The sequence below is a fragment of the Copadichromis virginalis genome, linkage group LG15, assembly GCF_057382275.1.
Source record: "Copadichromis virginalis isolate Kocher_CV1m ecotype Utaka linkage group LG15, C_Virginalis_male_GT1.1, whole genome shotgun sequence".
In the NCBI taxonomy this organism is placed as follows: Eukaryota; Metazoa; Chordata; class Actinopteri; order Cichliformes; family Cichlidae; genus Copadichromis; species Copadichromis virginalis.
The window spans coordinates 25,475,294-25,497,382 of NC_140632.1; the positions used below are offsets into that span (position 1 = coordinate 25,475,294).

Below are 22,089 nucleotides of genomic sequence, written 5' to 3' on the forward strand. Positions count from 1 at the left end.
TCAAAGTGATGCTGAGAAACTAGTTCATGCATTTATTACTTCTAAAAATTCCCTGAAAAGCATTTCAGACTTTTGCTGCTATGAAACTGTTTCACAAAAGCAATTTGCAGGTATTCAAGTTCAAGAGTGCATCTATGTTTTGTTTTTAAACCTGACCTCTTAAATCCAAATGCTGAACACCTCTTCAAGCCACTTTTTAACCAATCAGGTAAAAACCTCAGCTTAGTGTTATTGGCGTTGGGTTGTCAGATGAGTCAGAGATGGCAGGTGAGTGTAAAAATCAGCAGTAGCTGAAACACGCTAAATTGATCAAGTTAAACAATAATATAATCTGAACATGTGTTAACATTTCTTTTGACCATACCCAGCTCATGGCTAATGGTGTGTATGGATTTTTATAACTTTAGGAAGCAAACACGGCAGGTAAAAATAACCAGTTAGGGTGTTTAATTCGCCCTCCGTCTCTGTGATGGATTATAACAAATCAAAGGATATGCAAGTTAAACCTGCAGCACATTTACAGAGCAGGATTTCTTCAATCAGTTCTGTTTTTACAACCTCAACAGCACCCAGCAGACTTCATCCCGCGTCTTCTTCACTGTTCAATCCAACGCAAAGCTGCTTCTAACACCTGCAACAGCACAAATCTTTAAGATTCACGAAAGTGAAGCAGAACCAGGGTTGTACTTTGAAAGCTGAAATCATGAGCCACTCTGCAGCTGGGACAGATGACAGTGAGGCAGTGTGTCATTCAGCTGATAGCCTCGTCCATGCTGAGGCATGTCATTCAGATGATAGCCATGTCCCGGCTGATTATAGAGTAAAGAGAGGGAGGTGGAGCTGCAGCTGTATTTTCTCCTTCACTGGATCGTCTGAAAGCTCTGTCTGTGGAAAAAGACTTCAGCCGAATATTTTCAGTCAGGATTTTTTACCTCTTGAGTTTGTTTCAAACAAAATGTTGAATTTTATTTCTTATTGATTAACTTACACTGAATATTTGTATGACATCGTGCAAATTAGGGATGGGTATCGTTTAGGTTTTATCCGATACCGGTGCCAAACCGGTACTTTTGAAACGGTGCCGGTGCTTAAACGGTGCTCGAACCGGTGCTTAAAGAATGGAGAACACAAAATTGGTCCAAAAACCTCTCATGTTCAGCTGGTTTTTTTTGTAAAAAGATAACAATGTTAGCCTTTTCTGTAGCTATGGGGCATATATGGCATCACTCTTGGCTGGAAGCAGTGCTTAAATAATGGAAAAAACACAAACTTTGTCCTAATCCTCTCATGTTTAACTGTTTTCCACTTTTTCTTTGGTCATTTTAGCCTTTTTGGCCAGGGTGAAGGGAGTATCTGCCATCAAACAAGAAGACAGCCACATGTAGCTATGATGGTGTTTGCTAGTTCACCTTACATGCATTAATTTAATAACGTGGTTAGCCTACTCAACGTAAATTACACATGAACAACATTAAGCTACTCACGCAGAGAAGAACGGCTGCTGCTGCCATCATCATCCTCATCATTTCTGCTACACTGGCAGGGCTACGGGCCAGGACTCTATTCTTCGGGTTCTTGGGAAATGTTGCTCCGGGTCAGATAACAGGCAACCCACGCGCAGTAAATGTGCTCGGTGTGAGGTCTCGCAGCAAGCTATCAAATACGGCGCATTTCTCGGCTTTTAACAAAATGCTATATGTCGCCAGGTGTTTCACCAGATTCGAGGTGTTACCTCCTTTGCACAGTATCACCTTAAAGCACTTGTTGCAGGCTGCTGAGTTTGCATCTTTTGCTGTGAAGTGCAGCCAGACTTTGACCGCTTCGCTTTGGGCATTTTTAATCTGTAGCTCTGCTCTAAAAGAACGTACGTACCTGGGTCCGCCTGCTACACTCGCAAAGGTAAAATGATTGGCTGGAATCCAAAGTGTGTGACATCTCAGGAAAAAAAAAAGCACCGAAATGTGCGCTGCTTTTCGGTCTGGTTACTACAGTTTATGTCAGAACCGGTACCCATCCCTAGTGCAAATGCTCCAAATGAAAAAGCCTGACCCCTGACATGTGGACTTACCAAAGAGTGTCAAAGAGTGCTAAAAGAGTGCTAAATAAATATAAATCTAATGTTCAAAAAGATGAATTTACGGTTTCTGTATACAGTGGCACTGTGGTGAAGGGGAAACATGATGGAAATGGCAGAGATTAGGGTAAACAGTATTCCTGCCTTATTGGGGGTAACTGTTTTTCCTTCTACTCTTGACGTATCAGTTGTCCTCGAATTGCTGTATTGTGTGACTTACAAACACTATCTGATTTTGTAAAAATGCACCAGCTAAACAACCAAAAAGTATAAAATGAAATTTAGGCTCTGAAATTTAAATGTGAAGGCTTTAAAATTACAAAATGTTTTATTAGTTAGCTTCATACAAACTGCAGTAAGAAAGAAATCGGATACAGATACCGTTTTTTTCAAAGTCTTCAGCAGGCAGGTCGTTTAAAATCATCCAAGAGGAATGGGGGAGGGGATGATGGCTCGGTCGTCTGCAGTGTTGGCACTTAGATGAATGAAGTGTGAGTTTTTGGTCTCTGATGTCAGAGTTCCTATGTCTTTCTTCTTGAATGTGGTTCCATCACTGAGAATAAGAAGTGGGCTAAAGGCTGAAACAAAGTTATCGATACCCATGTACATACGAACAAGACCTCATAGTCTGCGATGCTAAGATCAGGACTCTTGTGGATGGTGGTTGTTCTTTAAGACTTAGATGTCTCGTTGATGACGCTGTCTGAAAGACGAGAAAAAGAAAAAGTTACATGAAAGTACAGGAAACATTTGGGTATGAAGAGTTTAACATGACTGACACTGACAAACTGTCCTGTTCTGATTCGAGTCAGTCTGAGTAAATATTCTGGTATCTGGATGGTTGAACTAAGAACTACCTCGACTCATCTGAGCCGGCCGGCTCCACCTTCTTAAAGCGCTGTGGTCACTTTTAACCCAATGAATGAATAAGCTGACAGTCCCAGAAAACTCTAAAACACAAAAATATGACTTTTTTATTTTTATGATTTAGCTCTCAGCTGATGTCGTGACTGCTTTATGTGTTTGTGCTGTGAAAGTAAACCCAAATCAAATGTTATTTCTTAACAGACACTCTTTCCTCTTCATTCATACTGACGAGCTTTTGGGAAACACTCAGTATCTGTGGTTTGATGTAAAACCACCGCAGCTGAGATGAAACCTGGATGACGAAGAGAAAATACTGCAAATATAAAAGCATGTTTTTATTAATACACTCTCAGTCCTGCTCAACCTGCTGGTGAATCAGTGGAGACTGATGAAAGCAAGAGGATGAAGTGCAATAAATGGATTTATGTCGATGGACAGCTCTTAAACTAGCCTTCACAAACCTGAGAGGATGTTCTTTGGAGGCAAAACACAGGAAAGAAAAGAGAGTTTGTTGTGCAGACCTGGAGTCTGCACGCTCTCTAAACTCCTTTGTGCCCGACCTGATAATGGAAGCTAATTCAGGTGGAACACTTTGATGTGTTTGTGAGAGGAGACAGAGACCACACTTAACCCGAACTCCTCTGTTGTCTCAGAGCTGCAGGTAATTTCAGCTGGAAGCTTGAGCGTGATTTAACTTTACCACAGAGAACCAGCTGTTACCTGCCCAGTCACATCTTCTTTTTTGCTGCAGAAAAGAACATTCAGTTTATTCCAGATTTTCTCTGGATACGTGCTTCACTTTACATCAATCTTCACAAGCTCTATCTTCTGATTTCTAAAAGTATATAAATTGTGAGAGTTTTGGTTCAGACATGTTTCTGTCAGTGATGTCGATGCTTGCTTTATAGTCCTGGATTAAATCTGTGTTTAACCTCGTGTGGTGGAAATGAGCCTCATTTTTCCATCTTTCAGGGACTTCAGTTTTCATTAATATGAATATAAAAATCCAGAAATTTCTATATAATGGGGTTTTCCCATCATTACGGAGTGAAAGCATTAGATTCTTCTCTCACTGTCAGTCATTCCTTACTTGAACCATCGAGGATTGTCAGTAAATGCCGACTCAGACTTGCAGAGCCTCAGGAATCATCTTGTTTGTTCAAGCACCAAAAAACATGATTTTACTGTGATTTTAAGCAGTAAATCCTAAACCCATTAGAAGCTGGAAACAGAATATGTGGCTTTGTGTTTAGTGTTTATTGTTTTTTTAAATTTTTTTTTATGAGTGTCATTAAATAGAAGTATTCCAGATGTTTCTTGCACCGTATTCTGTAAATCGTCAGCCTGACATGTTTAATACGTCTGCATACTGCAGGATGTTTTTTGTTCTATTGATTCACTCACTCGGTGAGTGCGAATGGTTGTTTGTCCCTGTGTGTTAGCCTTGCGACAGACTGGCGACCTGTCCAGGGTGTACCCCGCCTCTCGCCCTATGACAGCTGGGATAGGCTCCAGCGCCCCCCGCGACCCTGAAAAGGATAAACGGAAGTGAATGGATGGATGGATGGATGATTCGGTTCATTTGATGCTGCAGGTTCAAATCCCGATGTGAGTGTGAGGTGCTCTTGAACAGCATGTGTGTGGTTGTGTGTATGCAGGTGGTGGACTGTTCCTGGGACGAGACGGTGAAGGTGTACACACCTGCGTGCCTGTCGGTGGGAGCGCACAGTGCAGCCTCTTAAAATGCCCACAGACCTCTGAGGACGATTTCACCTCGGCGCTGGTATTCGAGCACTTCTCCCCGATGAAGCCAGTGCCTCGTCCTGAACCATAACGACTGCTTCGCCGACGCACACCCGACTCTTCACTTCTTCCACAACGTTGTTCAAAATCCGAGCCTCAAACTGTGAATGGTTAAGACACACGCCACTGAGACATCATTGCTCTGACACTTTGGTACCAAATCGGAGCCAAAATTCTGAAAACATAAGTTTCACAGGTGGCTACTGGACCCTTGTTTCCATAGGAACTGGAAAACACCAGCCATCATGTTTGGGCAGATGAGCTGGACATTACTCGGTCCCACGACTGTGATCGACTCTGTCAGAATAAAGCATGTGTTGGCATGTGTTTGAAAAGCAGATATTTTACTGTGATAACTTTTGTTCTTGGTTTTGTTATTCTGGGCATTTCACATTATCAAACAGTGGCACCCCCGTATTCAATGCTGCCTACTACAGTGGCATAGTGGTGCAGGGGTTGGGTTTGTTGCCTCACAGTGGGAAGGTTTCTAGTTCAAACATTTTTGTGTGTGTACTCTGGCTTCCTCCCACTGTCCAGAGACAGGCATGTTGAGTTATTCTAACTGACCATGGAAGTGTGGTAGATACATGCACACACACGCAAACACACACACACACGTCTGGTTTGCATTCCTCATGGGGACATCCCATTGACATAATGCTTTCCCTAGCCGCTTACCCTAACCCTAAACCTAGCCTAGCCATAACCCATTTGTAACCTTGACACTAAAACCACATTTTGAGTGTGAAAAATGCCTTCAACCTGATGAGGACCTGGATTTTGGTCCCCACCAGTATAGTAAATTTCAGATTTTGGTCCCCACCAAGATAGCAAGAACCCGTACACACAAACACACAGCTATACTGTTTGCTCTCAGACCTGGGAACTTTGGAAAAACTCCGGAGTTTAGGAGTGAAGCTAACACCTCACACTGGACTGAAACAGGTCTCCCCATCATCCGTGTGTTTAGTGTTTTTATTTTTTAATATTAATTGCTGCAAGTTAATTTATCATTTGTTTCTCAATCAGGGATATTTTTGTGTCTGAGTTGAACTTTAACCTTTGTACTCTCTAATCAGTTTGAGTTTAAAACTGCAAATGTCCTTCATGTTTCACACGTCACTGAAAAGTTTACGGTGACTTTATTTCACAGTCAGTTGAGACGGCTTCAGTGTTTGGCGATGTGCCTTGAATAAAGCTAATTTTAATAGTGTGGATCATTTTTTGTGAAACACGCACATCTGTATCACTGGAACATTTTCATACGGGGAAAATGAAAAGTTAAAGTCTGTCCCTCACTTTGGAAGAAAATGGGGATGATCACACTGACACTGATGTTTGTTTACATGAAGACGAATTCATGTCCAGGAAGATGAATTATTTCACATCATCATTTTACATGCTGTGAGACTCTTCAGTGTCTTCTAGATAAATCTCAAATAACCTTTGAGTCCTTTCGATTTTTGCAGGTTTCACTGACATAAAATGTTGATTATATATATAAATTGTAATATTTTTAATATTGATATTTTTCCGCCAGTGTTGAAAAAAAAAACCTGTTCAGTTTAAGTTCAAAATGAAATGAGACATTGTGTACGAGCCCACAGACGGGTGAAACTGTCGCTGGCTTCAGGCGACGTGGTTTCTCATTCCTTCGCCGTGATTGTGTGCTACACATTCATTTGGAAATCCATATTAAAAATGGATTCACGGCTGTTAAGTTCTGTGTTTGAAGTTAAATTACTCGGCCTAATCTATATTACCTATAGTTTCTAGAACAATGCATGCATGTATTTGCAGTTTCCCCTCCTCCCTCTCTCAGCGAGTTCCGGTCTAAATCCTCGGCCCGTTTTCCCAACGTTTGAAAGCGCCTCCGTCTTCTCCTTTCTCCGCGTGTTAATTGAAGCTAATGGTCTGAGCTCGATAAGGGCGGATTTCCCTTCCCTGTGGCCTGCAAACTGATTTTCTGATGAAATATTTCAATTAAAATATTGTCCAAGTCATTTCCACGCCTGTTACGACTGATGGTGGAGTCTCTGTTTTTCGATAAGGAGGTGGAGGAGGCTTAAAGGAATGAAAAATAGAGATGTCTGTTTCTCCAGGATCATGGCAGACGTCAAAATATACATAGAGGGTTTTTGTTGTTGTTTGTTTTTAGCTCTATCGAAGGGAAATCTTAATAGGCTACTGCAGTAGATAAATTGTTCCATTAAGAAATGATTTTCTGTGTCTGATGCGGAACAACACGAGTTCAGCCTCATCCAGGATCTTCGGGATGAGCTGGTGGCCAGAACACAGGGATGGAAATCCCCGCAGCAGCATCACTTTCTCAGTTCAAGGCTGGAAGCGGGGACGTCACAGAGTCCCCGCCCTGTTTTATACTGTTACACGTGCGGCGATATCCAGGTTTCATCGTCTGTGCATGCTGGGCAAGGGTTAAATTTGATGATCTGAATCCTCTCACACTCTCATCCATTCATGAAGGGCTCAAATGCAAGAGGACACACACAAGGGTTATTAATGCTCTGTGAGTGAGAAATTATCCACCAGTTTAATGCTGATATCAGTTATGTAGATGGAATATTTTACAGTAGGTCGCACACCTGCAAACATCGGGCACGCGCTTCCAACAGCCACTGCATTTATTCAGGTGACGTACCCTCCAAAATCCTCCACTCATTCAGCTTCCTGCAGATGCCACAGATGTGAGGTCAGGGGTGCTTTTCTCCAAAGAAGGGCTGAAGATGCGTTACACGAGTATAAATGCAGGTGTATCTTCACATTCTGGCTTGTCGTTGTCCCACGATTGATCAGGTGCCCAGTCTGCTGAGGTGAACCAAGAATGTGTCATTTCATTTCTCTACACACCTGGAGAACAGAGAACCTGAAACCTGCTCCACAGATCCGGGCCGATTCCATGAAACACGGAGTTAATAAAACTCGTTTAGTGCAAATAAATGAGCAGCTCATCCACGAGGTCTTTAATCGAGTAAACCTCTGATTTCAGCGTCTTTAGTGTGAGGATTTTCTCTGGGGGGGTTTTCAGCTGCACTTTCAGATTTTTCTAGCATCTTTGTTTTTTTATTTCTCATATTTTACAGATTAATTAATATATTTCAAAAGATAATAGGCCTACTTCCAGCCCACACTCAGACTCCGAGGCCCTGCACTGAACATGCTGAGCTGCTTCCTGTTAATATCTGTAAAATCTGTTGATTATTTCATCCTATATCCACGCTGTGCGGTTTTCAGCTTCAGCAGCGTATAAATCTATGATCTGTCACGGCAATAAATCTGATTAAGACTGAACTGCAGAAGAGGTAAACACGGCTACAGTCATCTGTACTCCTGCTGAGTCTTTACAGTCGTACTCGTCGGCACTGGCGGCTGTGATCCGCAGCAGACGGAGTTTAGGAGATTATTACACCTCCAAATAAACGTTTTGCTCTCTGAATCAGAACAGTTCAGATTTTAAGGTGGAAGAAATGACTGCTCAGATATGCCAGATACAGAGTGTACAGGTCTAGTCTTTATCAATCTACCTGGTAATGTTTCGTTGTTTCCTGCATGTATGTAAAGGCTCCCTGCTTCAGACTGGAGACCCACGCTGAATCCCACACCTGAGACAGGTTGTGGCCCCGTCATGACTCTGAGCAAAGGAACAAAGTGGATGGATGCTCATGTAAGCTTTAGCTCTACAACTGTAGAGTTTATCTGGAATCTGTAGCTCAATAATAAGGTCTTTTTCCACCTTTCCCATCAAATTATAGTAATTGGCCGTCACTAAAATCGTAATTCCTCTGTAATTTAATTAATTTCTATTATTATATTTTGAAATTACAATGTAATTATACTTATGTACAATTAGGTAGCTACACTAGAGTAACAGTGACGGCAGATGGCTACCCCTCCCAGAGCCTGGTTCTGCTGGAGGTTTCGTCCTCTTAAAAGGACACCAAAGCGCTTGCTCATAATTGTCGGGCTTTTCACTTTTTTCTGTGTATTATTTAGGTCTTTAACTTAAAATATAAAGTACTTTGAGGCAACGATTGGTGTGATTTGGCACTGTATAAATAAAACTGAACAGTCTTGAATAAGGAGGTAACAAGTTAGATTTGTATAGAAAACAAGGAAATATCTATCTATTTTTCTATTATTTAACTGTCCTTTTTTAACTTATACTTTACTTCAAATTTACTTACAGTATAACTTTTAAGTAATTGTACATAAACATAATTAGGCTACATTATCATGTCAAATAAATCCTGGTTAATTACTCAGAAATAAAGCCCTTAGTCTCAAGCCAAATTATAAAGTGTTACCAAAGACACAGAGACATGTATGTATGGGGTCAAGTACTAACTCTGGGAAAAACGGGAAATAATCAGAAGCCACGAAAACCCCCCACAAAGAAACAAACTACAGAACGCACCAAAGCATGGATAAATAATCTAGTAAATTGTTGTTGACTCAAAAATCCGATGAATGCGCTCTCACTGGTCCGATCCCTGCACACAGAAATGTTTATCATAGCTGGAATTAATATTACAGAGTATTTAATATCTTCATCTTTTGGTTTTGGCTCGTGAGGGTTATTCTCTCTGATGAAGAGGAGGAGGTGCCGAATCAAAGTCATGAATATTTAAACTGCCTCTCAAAACAAAGATAAAGACATTTCCACGCAGACACTCGCGGTCATGTATCCTCCGTGACTTCATTGATGGAGCGGGTAAACACCGCCCCCTGCCCCCCCACCCCCCACGGTTCTGAGCCAAGAGGCTCTGCGGCAAAATGTCATTACAGAGTGCGCGCTCCGAGGAGAGGCTGCTGCGCTGTTTGCGCCGCTCTCCCACTTCTGCAGGACTTTTTCGTCTGATTTTATTTTCCGAGAAAGAAGCAGAGGAGAATGTCCACGGGTGATGATGATTCAGTGGAAACTAAAGTTTGTGTCACGTGCAGCACCGACTCCGAGCGCGAGCTCCTGCTACGTTTCTCCGTCTGAACGCTCCTGAACGCGGACAGCGGGCTTTGTGCAGCCTCAAGTCCTTCCTCTTCCGCGCCTGGCAGCACCCAACCTGTCCACAGGGCTCCCCGACACCGACTCCTCTCTGGCCCCCGTCATGGATGTGTTCAAGAGCCGACTTTTGGGAATTTCCGTGGCCGTGGCGCACGGCGTGTTCTCGGGCTCCCTGAACATCCTGCTGAAGTTCCTCATCAGTAATTATCACTTCGGCTTCCTCACGCTTATACAGTTTCTGACCAGCAGCACCGCAATGCTCACCCTGGAGACCCTCAGGCGGCTGGGGAAGGTCGAGATCCCCCCGTTCAGCCTGCAGCTCGCCAAGGTAACCAGTGTGACAGGAAGTCTCCACAAAGTGTCTTTATTCACTTTATTCATTTAGAGGCTCGCAAAAATGTAATATTTCTGTTATTTAGATCAAAACTTCACTATTCAAAATGTATTCATTATAAATACACAGATTCAAGTATTTATACTTAGTGAAGTAGTGAAATCAGTTTCACTACTTTTTTAACGCATTTTAACGGATTTTTCTCTAAATCCACGGTCACTCATTTAAACTGCAGTTTAAATAACTGTAATAACAGACTGTATATTCTGCATGGACTCATTGAGCTGTTACACACACACACACACACACACACACACACACACACACACACACACACACACACACACACACACACTGTATAACAAAGATGGTTTTCCTTTAAACCCTGTAAGGTTTAATTCAGCAGTCTCTGGGGACGGGCTCAGTTTTTACTACTTCATCATTAAAAACAATGTAATTAGAATAAATAAATGACACCTGCTCAAAGCTTGTGTTTGCCAAAGCTTTTAGGAATAGGAGCTTTTCAGAAATCAACGACTTTTTTGTTCACAAGATTCTTTTTATTCATTAAAAACGTCCAGATCTGAGAACTGAACTCATCATACTGGATGCTTATAGTCTATTTATCTTTATTTTATTATTAATGTTCTTCTTCACTTCAGCTGTATCTTTGAGTTTAAACACTGTATTGGAGCTGCCATCCTCATCATTCATAATTAATGTGAGTTTTTACATAGAACAGGCCTCCCATATCTCACTCAGTGAAACAGGGTATAAACGAGGCATCAGAACAACACAGAGACACGACTGCGGTCATTCCACCTCTGCTTGCATTTGTATGATTCGCCTCCTCGACAGTGAAAAATGATGACAGTCGATGTACATTAAACAGAGGCTGTGGGTTAGAGTCCACTGAGACCCAAGGCCTGATCCGTCGAACACAACGAGTGTTTCTGGATGAAAGTACAAATACTACACGTTCAGGCACAGCACATTAACTCCAGCTGCACTCACTGCTGCTTTAGGAGGCAGATTTAGCTGAGATTTTTGGACTTCAGTGTAAATCTGAGGCATTTCTGTTTTGCTACATTTCAGGGGAAATGCTGTACTTAAAGTGGAGTTCTGAAGTGTAGCGATTTACTGACACTACTACCATAAAAGTGGAGTTCTTTAGTGCAGTGCCCTCAGTGTTTTGGAGTGGTAAATACTGTGCCGCTCGAATATTATCCAGGTATCTGAATACTGACCACACTGCAGAAGCAGTGTCCGGTATCGTAGCTGTGTCCAAATTCAGGAACCACATCCTCCTGTGCCCGCATTTGTAGGCCAATTACATTACAGCGACACGACGAAGACTGCTCAAATTCGAAGACTCCGACAAATGCGCCCTTCATTTCCCCAGATTTGAAGGATGGGTTGGGTGTATACTTCGTGGCCCAACATATCCCAGAATTCATAGCACGGCCCTGCTCAGTTTCCAACAATGGCGGCAGCTAGTTAGTTTTAATATTACTCTTATTATTCTTTCTGGGTCACAAAATAAACGTTTAACATATTTTCAAGCGAGAATGTAGCTGTGTAAACCTCAAATATCTGCTCAGTTTATCAAGACACCGCATATTTTCAAAAGCGCTCCGACGTTTTCGGAGACGTCTGTTACCCACTAGCTCGATAGCTAGCCGGGGGCAAGGCTCACTAGAGCCGGTGAGAACACCGGACTCCCGGCAAATCGTTTTCAAACCCACCGCCGTCTTTCGCTACTCAGGTTAAACATGATATATAAGTCGCTTAGATAACTTAAAAATGTTATCGTTTGGCTTTTTTTTGGTTTTCATTTGTTCCTGAGTAAATCTGTTTGGCTGAGATTAAAGTTATAGTTTTTACACAGCTGAATAAACGTCAAGCAGACAGCTGATTATCAGAAGTGTGAGATGCTGGAGAATATACTCCAGTGTCTTGTTATATTTTAGAGAGCAAGGAGCAGACGGCTGAGTTTATTAAACTTCACCGAAACAATCTGCAAATGTCATTAACATTTAATAAACTATCATCTTGTCTTTATTTTTAGTTAGCACACACCTTAAACACTTAAAGCTGTAAGCTAATGATAGTTATATAAGAGCAGATGCTGCTGGTGCAATAAGCTGTACGTTTTACCTCCAATGGATGATCTGATTAGTCGACTAATCGCAAAAATAATCGGTGACTAGTCGACTATCAAAATAATCGTTTGTGGCAGCGCTATGTAGATGCAAACAAGTTTCATTTTAGTCGCAGAAACATGGAAACACTTCAAGTCTGTTTCAGGCCTGAGAATGTGTGTTTGCATCAGCTTGAGCAGGAAGGAGATTTCTGTTATTGCTCCAGCACATTCAAGATACTCGAGTAAAGTGGTCAGGTCCTCAGTGAAGTGAATGTGTGTTAATGTGTCACCATGGATGCTTGTCTCTTCCTGTCTGTGCAGGAGTTTGCCTCAGTGTGTATCCTCTCCACGCTGCAGTCCACGCTCACGCTGTGGTCTCTGCGCGGCCTCAGCCTGCCCATGTACGTCGTGTTCAAGCGCTGCCTGCCACTCTTCACGCTCAGCATTGGCGTGTGCGTGCTCAGGAACGGCGTGCCGTCTGTCGGGGTGGTGACCGCTGTGCTCATCACCACCGGGGGAGCTGCGCTAGCTGGTGAGCACAAACAAACACTCACACACTTAGTGACAAACTAGTGCACTGAGGCAGTTTAAGGTGCTCAGGGTTCTGTACTGCCCATAGTCCTGTTTATGTCTTTGTTACTAACGTGCTAACAGGTTTTAGCCCAAGTCCAAGAATATTCCACATCCCATTAACGTGCTGACACACACTACCCCACCAGAGCTGCTTGCCCCATTGTCTATCTTTGCATCAAAATGCTTTCCTTCTTTCTCCCCCTTACACCCTTACCTGGTTGCCTTGGACAGCTGCCCTTATTCAAGTCTGGTTCTGCCAGAGATCTCTTCCTTGTAAAAGGCATTTCTGCATTTCCACTGTCAGAGTGCTATTTGTAGTGGATTGTCTCAATTTTGGGGAGTTAACATTTTAAGGTCTTTACTTTGCAATATAAAGTGCCTTGAAACAGATGTTGATTTGCAAAATTAAAAAAATTAAAGAGTGGAGGAGACTCCAGTCATGTCTATTATTGGCAGACTGGTCCACATAGCCTCCGTCTGATTACTTTAAACACCTTCTTAAAGAACAGAGGTGTTAGGATAGTTGCAAAAACATTTTGAATGCTTCTATATCAGTGCTTGTCAGAGTTTTAACATTTTTGGCTTTTCTTTATGCACCTTGGAAGTTGGTGAAGTTGTGCCAGGAACCTGTTTTCTTCTATTTTTGAGCAGCTCCCACAGTCCTATAAGCTGTTGGCTGGTTGGCTTGTAACACCCACATAGCCAAAGCGATGTGCCGTAAACAGATTCTCAAACAGCTTTTAACTTGTGTTGTGTTTGTGGGAAACAATCCCTCACTCTCTTATTCCTAAAGCACAAGTGTTTCAGGTCAACTCCATCTGTCCGTGGTCAAATGTCAAAGGTGTAGCGTGTACTTTTTAAAGAGCCTTCTCTTGCTGTTCATTCATCCCTCTGTTAACTTGTTTACTCTGCCTTTCCATCTTCTTTTAATGTATTTGTTTTTTTCATAAAGGAGAAGAAACTATTGAAGCTGATCCTTAAAAACAACAACAGTTAAAGCTGTTTAAACATTAAGTTATCTGTCTTATACAGATCTTTTAATCATCATTCTCAGCAGTAAATGTTGCCCTTCCATTAGCGATAACGATCCTGAAGTCATAAACAAAAACCTCCACGCACAATTCATTTCCTGGATTAATCCAGTCTGCTGGATGGGGGGTTGCTGGAACATGGACTGTGAACTCTGCAGAATATGAATCTAATGGACAGATTCATCATCCTGGGTTTTAATCTTCATGATAATTACCGCTTCTCGCAAAAAAATGTAAGATGTGCATTTTCCATGCGTCCCTTGTGGATTAGCCAAATCTCTGCAACATTTGGATTGTTTGTCACGTCAACAGTTTGCGTATGAGGCACATCTTTCAGCCATGATTAATATTATGGGGGAGATAGCTTATGACCCCTTCCCCCACCCCAAGTTTAATAAGCCTTTGTGATGGTTGATGTTGTTGTGCAGCGAGTCTTTTGAGCCGAATGTTTTTCAGGGTCTACTTCCTGTTGTATGTTGGCACATACTGTACCTCAGAGCCTTTATTCAGATTTTAAACTTTATTCTAAAAGTTGTAAAAAACATCACACATGCTTAACAAGGGGCAGATGATCACACCAGGAGCACACCTGTGTTTAGTTTGCATGGGGCTTTTATTTTGAAAATCCACTCAATTCTCTCTGCTGAGCTTCTGTGAAAATTATACCTGACCCCATTTTGAATCATATGAACTCAGAAAAGTGCTGGTGAGAATTTTGTGGATTTGTAAGTGCTTAGTGGGCACGAACGGCTTTGATGGCTGCCTGAGATGGAACAGGATCCCCATCCAACTTTACCAGCCCCCCTCTCATCCTTTATCAGGGATGCTACACTCGATTGTAACACCTAGGGGAACAGCTACACCAATTACATTGAGTTGAAAGATAATAGACCAACTGTGGCGCCTTATACGTGGTGAATTATTTTAGAAGTGGATAGTCATCTCTAAATTTGATTTAAAATAATAGAAAATGCAAATTATATATTCTCTCTGAGTTTAAAGGTGTTTTTATGATAACCCACTGAGCAATGTTTGCACATCCATGAACATATAAAGTAGCTTCTAATGGTTGTTTTATGTGCTTTTAGTGACATCAATTTAAGGAACAGCTAAACATTTTAATAAAAAAACGGATTTTATTAAAACAGCTGGTTTTTACAGCTGCTATAATATAACAATATAAAATGCCACAAAGCAACTCTTGTTGTGATTTGGTCCTGTTTAAATAAAACTGAATTGAATTTAAATGAATTGGAAAATTGGTCACATTCACTCTATCCTGGATTAACATCACTGAGGTGAGGAGGTAGTATAAAAATCCTTCCGCCTACCTGCAGGAATAAATCGTGCATCTATGGAGCTTTAAAGGTGCAAATGCTACAAATGGTTGGTGTTCACTGCTGCTGATCAGAGCGCATTCTGCACCATCACCAGTACTGAAGAATTTCTAAAAGGCTCACATAGAAAAGGGGCCGTGTGGAAGAAGAGCAACATTGTATCGCTGCAGATGATGATGATGGGCCAACAGAAGCATGCGACTGCAACAGTGGAAGTCGTTATGAGTCAGAACCTGATTCACTAAAGTTTGTGGTTTTTAAAAATAATTTTAATACCATCTTTCTCAAGTTCCTAATGAGTTTCATTGTAGTTTTTAGTCTTTTCCTGATTTCTACCAACAAGAAGCGTTTCTAAGTAACAACTTCTGACTTGCCAGCCCAAAGCCAATTACATTAAAAATATCCACAGTCACATGTATTATTGTGTGCTTTAAAAATGCAGCAGTTTTCTAACAGCAATGAGCACCACTTTCTCAAACACGAGGAACTTGTGCATTTGTAAGGGACAGTCAGCAGCAGTGGATGAATCCAAAGATGGAATATGTAAAAAAATGGAAGTGACTGCTGTGTGTTTGCCAAATCTGATGGGCAGGTTGACCAAGTGTATTGGTTGGTTTTCACTGACAACACGAGCACTGACATCACGCTGGCAGACGAGGCTTCAGTTAGTGTAGTTTGTTTTCAGTATGAGAAGCTTCCTTGTCAAGCTTCCAGCATACAGGCTCAGCACAGGATTAATTCCATCTTTCCTTCTTTATCATCTGTCCTCATTCCTCAGCTTTCCCACCTACAAACTCCCACAATCTCCCATCTTTTGATATCACAGATATGCTAAAACACAAGGAAACCTCTCAGACACAGAAGGAGAAGCTGTCTGAGAAATGCTGCTCAACATTTCACAGTAACGTTAAAGCTCTAGAACCCAATGCTGCAATGACACAGACAACGTCCAGATCCCAACACGATCGAAATGCTGTGGAATGAATGAATGCCTGCAAAATTCCTTCACAACCACATGAGAAAATAATGAATTCTTCGAGTATTTGTGCCCGAAGTTCTTTTTATAAGCAATTTAATTACAGGGTGTACTTAAGCTTTCCCCGGACAGTGTGTGGTTTCAGGTTACTATAGCAAATTACCCATCAAATAAACAGACGTCTTGATGAATAAAAAAAAAAAAAAAAAATCATCCATTTAACAAAGCACAAAGCTGCTGGGAATTGCTGTTGTGAAGGGACTGGACCCAGTCTACCATCTCTTCCTGACCGGAAGTTGTTTTGACTTCCTAAACTGATCCAACAAGCCCCGCCCTTCAATGTTGGGACGTAGACTTAGCGGGCATCTGAAGTAAGGTGCAGTTGGCACTCGACAGGGTGCTATTGTTTGTTGCCCTGTTACAAAAAGTTGTATTAATATTGATGTAGGCTGTGGATAAAACATATCATATCCCAGTTATACTGAACTTAAAGTTCAGAAAAATATCATGTAAATAAAATCGAGAGAAACTTTACAGATGTTGAAATAAAAAAATGTAAAAACTTGATTTAAATTCTTTCTCCGCAGGTGCCGGTGATCTCACAGGTGATCCCTTTGGTTACGTCACCGGTGTTTTAGCCGTCATCATCCATGCCTCCTACTTGGTTCTGATCCAGAAAACCAGTCTGGACAGCGAGTATGGACCGCTTACCGCACAGTACGCCATCGCCATCATGGCCTCACCGGTATGGAGTGGTGTATTTTCAAACTTTACTGCCATCGTTATTCTCGCTTCTCATTTTGTATTTTTATCGGCTTCTCTCAGGTGCTGCTGGTGTGCTCCTTCATTTCTATGGATGCCATCAACATTTGGTCATACAAGGGCTGGACGGACCCTCACATCACGGTCATCTTCATCTTCTGCATCTTCATTGGCTGTGCCATGAACTTCACCACGCTGCACTGCACCTACATCAACTCGGCTGTCACCACCAGCTTCGTTGGTGTGGTCAAGAGCATCGCCACCATCACCGTCGGTATGTTGGCCTTCAGTGACGTTGCACCCACCAGTCTTTTCATTGGCGGTGTGGTGGTGAACACCATCGGCTCCATCACCTACTGTGTGGTTAAATACTACGAGACAAAGAAGAAGAGCTCGTACGAGGACCTGGAGGTGGCGGGAAAGGACAACGGGCTGCCGGACAAGCCTTACAGAGAGAAACCTCCGCTGGACGGGAGCGGTCCCACTACAGGATCTGATCCAGAGCAGCCAGAGACAGAAGGAGTGCCGAGCAGTGACGACAAGGAGGAGGCAGCAGCCACGGCCCATTTGGCTAACGGACAGTTGTGGACGGGAGAAGGTGAGAAAGGTGTCAATTCTCATGTCATGACAGAAAAAGAGGCACTGGAGATGCAGAGGGAGCACCTCCACAAAGAGAATACCACTGCTGCCACGTCACTCAGTGATAGCTATGTCGGAGTGTGGAGGTCCATCAGACATCTGCAGTTCCTAAAGAAAGACCCCTTGATCGAAAACATGGAGCAGCAAAGTCCGTGAGGGTGGGACTAAGAGCCGAACTAAAAAAAAAAGAAAAGGAAATTAATAAAACGTCAAGGAAACCAGAGAAGAAGAAAATGACTGAACCTCTACTGTATGTACGCCAGGAACCTCTTAGTGCTTACTGAATGCTCGTTGGTCGTGTTCACTGCTGTTGCTTCAATTACCTCGACGAGATCTTTTGTGCCAAAAACTCTGTTTCATCACACAGAAGTCTGAGTGCTTTATTTCTTTGTTGTTTATGAGTGGTGGAGAAAAGTGGATGAAGAGCTTTGGGCAGAGCTGCCCGTCAGTGATAAATCCTGCCTCTTGTGTCCCTCGGCTCAGCGGTGGGGTGGTTGGGGCTAGGCAGCGTGATGTGGATTGCGTCTCCAGCTTGCAGAACAAGAGCAAGCCTTGTAGAAAAAGAGTGCATCTTGTGCAAACTTGAAAATCACACCCATCAGGGAGGAGCTGAACACAACTAAAGGTTTCTGTTTTGTGCTTTGATCTTGTTTCTGATTGGCTGTGGGCATGCGAGCGACTCTATGGCTGTAATCACTCCGGGTTTCTTTGAGTTCGTCCAGCTCAAACTCTGCAGGTCTACGGTCACATTTTACTGCTGGTTTCCTGTTTCTGTGTTTACTTTAGCAACATTAAGTGAAATAATAATCCTGTCATTTCACGCTCCGCTTCTGTCTCATTTTCTTTTCTGTGTCTTTTCCTTAATTTTATATATGCGTTGTTCTTCTACTGGTGGATGTTCACAGAAAATGGCCAAAGTTTCAGAACTAATGTTGGTGTATGTAAAGGTGATCTCTGTGAGAGGAGAGCTCAGACTTCAGAACTTTTTTTTCTATCCTTGGATCTTTATGATGTCAGTGAGCGCAGATATTCCTTGTATGGTCATCTCAGCCTTTCAGTTCAGGCGTTGAGCACAGAAGCCCAACTAGCTATGCTTATGCATTTAACGACAGGGACAGAGAGAGAGAACTAAAAACACTCCAATAGCTTCTTTAAACAGGATCAACTGAAAAACTGCACCATGGCCCAAAAGGAAACACAAGAGCATAATGGCCGTTTTAAACACTTGTATTTATTTTTCATTTTATGCTTTTTTTTGTCAGCTAGGTACATTAAAAAAGGTTTCTTTTTGCTTTATATATTATAAAACAAGATGTTTTCAAATACAAGTAATTACAAGTTTACACAGTATGAATACAATTAAATACAGCTGCAAAAAATGAGACATTATAATTTGAAGCCTTATAGTTCTGATTTCCACTTATTTCACTTTTGAGTCCTTCTTCAGTGACACAATGATTTTAAGTTCTGGTTGCACTAAACAAGCTTTGTGAAGTTCTCATTGTTTCCAGAATTTTTATTTGACGTTTCAAAGTCCGCTGGAGAAATAATTAAAATAATTTTAATGTTGATTTCAGTTCATGTCGAGGCTTGATGTAATTATGGACTGTGATTCAGGTAGCACGCACCACACAGCATAACGTGCTTAAGTGAAAGTACCTTTTCTTCACTTGTCATCACACCAGTGTTATTACAATGACTGGACCGAGCAAGGATGTTCTTCAGGCTAGCTTAAGAAGGCTTTTTCCCAGAGATGTATCTAAGACTATCTAAGACTTATTTATGAGGCTTTTTGTGCCATTTGACTATGACTGGGTGCAGGGTCGGGTGGCTTTAATATTGATGTCTCTTCTTCATCCATAAGGAAGTTTATTTACCAGCAGAGTAGAATGAAAATGAGCAGTTCAGTACACCTAACAATCTGAGATTGATCATCTTGACAGAACACCTGTAATTTGATGACAGCACTTAGTTTTACTGCGGCGCTTCCCCTGAAAAGCGTCTTGGCTCCACAGATCGCACTGTGAATACTTTTTTATTATTTCTACCTCCAGTAGAAATTCGTGCCCACGGGGAGGTCTGTGCAGAGGCATCTGGCACAAAGAAGCCTCCAGTGGCTTTTGTGATATGCATATGAATCCCTTAACGCACACCTTGCTGGAGATTATTTAATTCTTCAAGCCTTCCTAATATGTTATTTTGGGACGGGATTACAAATGGCTCGGGAAAAGATTTGTAGGAGGTGTAAGAAAACGTGGCTTCATGATTAACTGTTGTTCGCCAGATTGGCGTGATTGGATTTGAAGAGAATACTGGTTACAAAGAATTTAATATAATCTGCTTTAAAAACACAAACTGTTCCTCTGACAGCCTCAATAACATCATGGGAGCTAGAAAGAAACAGTGACATGTGCCCCACAGTGTCTGCGTGTGGGTTATGGATAATCAACAAAATAAAAACAGTGAAATCATTTGAAGAAAGCTCATTTTTGCAGTCAGTGACTGTTTGGTTGTGGTGTGATTAGCTCTGGCTTTGCAGAGTAGAACAACAAGCCCAACCTTCCACTGCTCAAAGGTTCAGAAAAGAAACTAAGGAAGCAAAACTATCTGGCCTTGGTGCACCAGAAAACTGGAGAGGCTTGCTGCTCTCCTCCAGGCGATTCGCCGACAGTTTCTAATGAAATCGGTGAAAATCAACCGCTCTGAGGGAGATGTGTGTGCCACTGAGCCGACCACACGTCTCAAGGAATTATTCAAGCATCCTCCACATGTGGGCTGAGCCGTTGTGGGCAGACATTTTAAAGTAGGGCTTGATGCTAATGATCACATCTGTTCCACTAAATATAACAGCAGATACCAAAGTTTAGATCCTCCAGGGGTTAAATAACCTTACATAATCTTTTTTTTTACATTTACTATTTTATGAAAACATGTAGAAATATTAACAGGAACTTAAAGAAATAGTTTTGGAAGCTCTGTGGATCTAGTCCAGTATCAGTCTCTGTCACGAGGTGCTCAGCATAGCTTATTATTAATATTGCAAGCAGATGGAAACAGCTAGCATCTGCTAAAGCACAGCTCACTGACATGTCGTTTGAGAGTGACTGTGCTCAACATTTTAACATGAACGTGAAGAAACTTTGCCAAAGCAATTTAATTCCCTGTAAAAAATATAGCTTCTGTTTTATTTGTTTATGCTTGTGTAGTAATATAAAAGATAAGATGGTTGTAGGCTGTAACTAATATTATTATTAATAGAAATCCAAAATCATAACTTCTGCTGACGTCTTGTTGTGTTGAAGATAAAAGAGGCAAATCTTTAAACAACGAGACACTAAAGGAAGAGAAAATCTGAATCTTTGTGTAAAAGGTTTATGATACAGTGAACTTTTTCAACACTTTTTGATTATTCTTCCACAAGTTGACTGATTAATCCTAATGTTTTTAAACCACTTGGTTCAAAGGCTGGAAGAATCTTATAAATCTACTAACAACATTTAGCTCGGCACCTGGAGGTGACCTCTTAAAACTACTGACGTCTTTAGAAAGGCACTAACATCAGCACGTCTGTGGTATCACAACATGTTTACTGTTGTGAAAGCTTCACAATCCTTTGGTAAATTCAGCTGCATTAAACACTAACCTGATACTTCTGGTTGAAAGTTTTGTGTTTCTCCTTATCTTCTCTTTTGAGCTTTCCTAGCCTGGATCTTTTCCTGCCTCTGTTGTTTCCCAACAGAGGCAGGAAAGGACTTATAGAAAATGTCTCTGTGACACCTCTAGAGCTGAAAAGCTGCAAAGGTTAGCTTTAACGGCGTCCCTGCAATCAAAGCTGAGCTACAACAGAGACACAAAGACTATTAACACAAACGGGGAGCATTTATCTGCTCTTGTCCAATCTTAGGCTCCTTCACAAAGGAGGAGCTTCAGGCAGGGTGAATTGTGTGAAGAGAAGAAGCTGTCAACCTCTGGTATAGATCGATATTGATTTCTTCCTCACACTCTGCAAACTTCATTTAATGCTACATGAGATGTGATGTCCCCCGGAGCTGCAGAGAGCTGGGTGTGGGCTCTCTGAAGGAGCCTCGCTGAGGTGCCTTGTCGAGATTTAATACTTCAGAAAAGATAAATATGGTTGAAAAAGCAGGACATGTGGATTATTTGTTGGTTTAAAGGTGTCTAGGGGTGATAATGACTCGAAAGCATGAACAATTAGAAGCCACAAAGTGCATGAACGTGTTTGCTATGTAGAGTTTTACAGTTCTTACATTTGAAAATAAAATCTGAAAAACAACCTGAGGCCAAATTAGCACAATAGGCTTATTATTGGTCTTAGCAGGTTAGTTGGTTGTACTATAGTATGTAAATTGTTACCTATGAAAGGTGAAACAGAGTTTGTTTGCTTCCCACTGATTTCTGTCTCAGCATGTAAATCAGGACAGATCTGGTCAGCCGAACATGGGAAATCCTAAATTCTGGCCGAGTTTAATTTAATATGTGGAAAAAGTAAATCTTACAGTCATTAAAAGTCTC

At 41.7% G+C, this 22,089-nt stretch overlaps 2 protein-coding genes and 1 pseudogene across 5 annotated transcripts in view; 2 read left to right on the forward strand and 1 right to left on the reverse strand.

Moving 5' to 3' along the window:
• The window catches only part of pex7 (peroxisomal biogenesis factor 7), a 44,510-nt gene extending 38,556 nt beyond the window's left edge, over window positions 1–5,954 (forward strand). For all 3 annotated transcript variants that reach the window (XM_085432685.1, XM_085432687.1, XM_085432686.1), the window contains one exon: window positions 4,600–5,954. In XM_085432685.1, the coding sequence (XP_085288811.1) occupies window positions 4,600–4,683 (84 nt within the window). In that variant the 3' untranslated portion in view covers window positions 4,684–5,954. The remainder of the gene's footprint in view (window positions 1–4,599) is intronic.
• LOC146692549 (uncharacterized) overlaps window positions 1–22,089 on the reverse strand; it is a 232,329-nt pseudogene that overhangs the window by 122,088 nt on the left and 88,152 nt on the right. The window lies entirely within an intron of this gene.
• slc35d3 (solute carrier family 35 member D3) lies at window positions 9,564–20,429 on the forward strand. Its single transcript, XM_085432688.1, has 4 exons — window positions 9,564–10,089; window positions 12,560–12,770; window positions 16,743–16,900; window positions 16,981–20,429. Exons 1-4 carry the CDS (start codon window positions 9,865–9,867, stop codon window positions 17,710–17,712), a joined length of 1,326 nt encoding a protein of 441 aa, XP_085288814.1. The 5' UTR covers window positions 9,564–9,864; the 3' UTR covers window positions 17,713–20,429.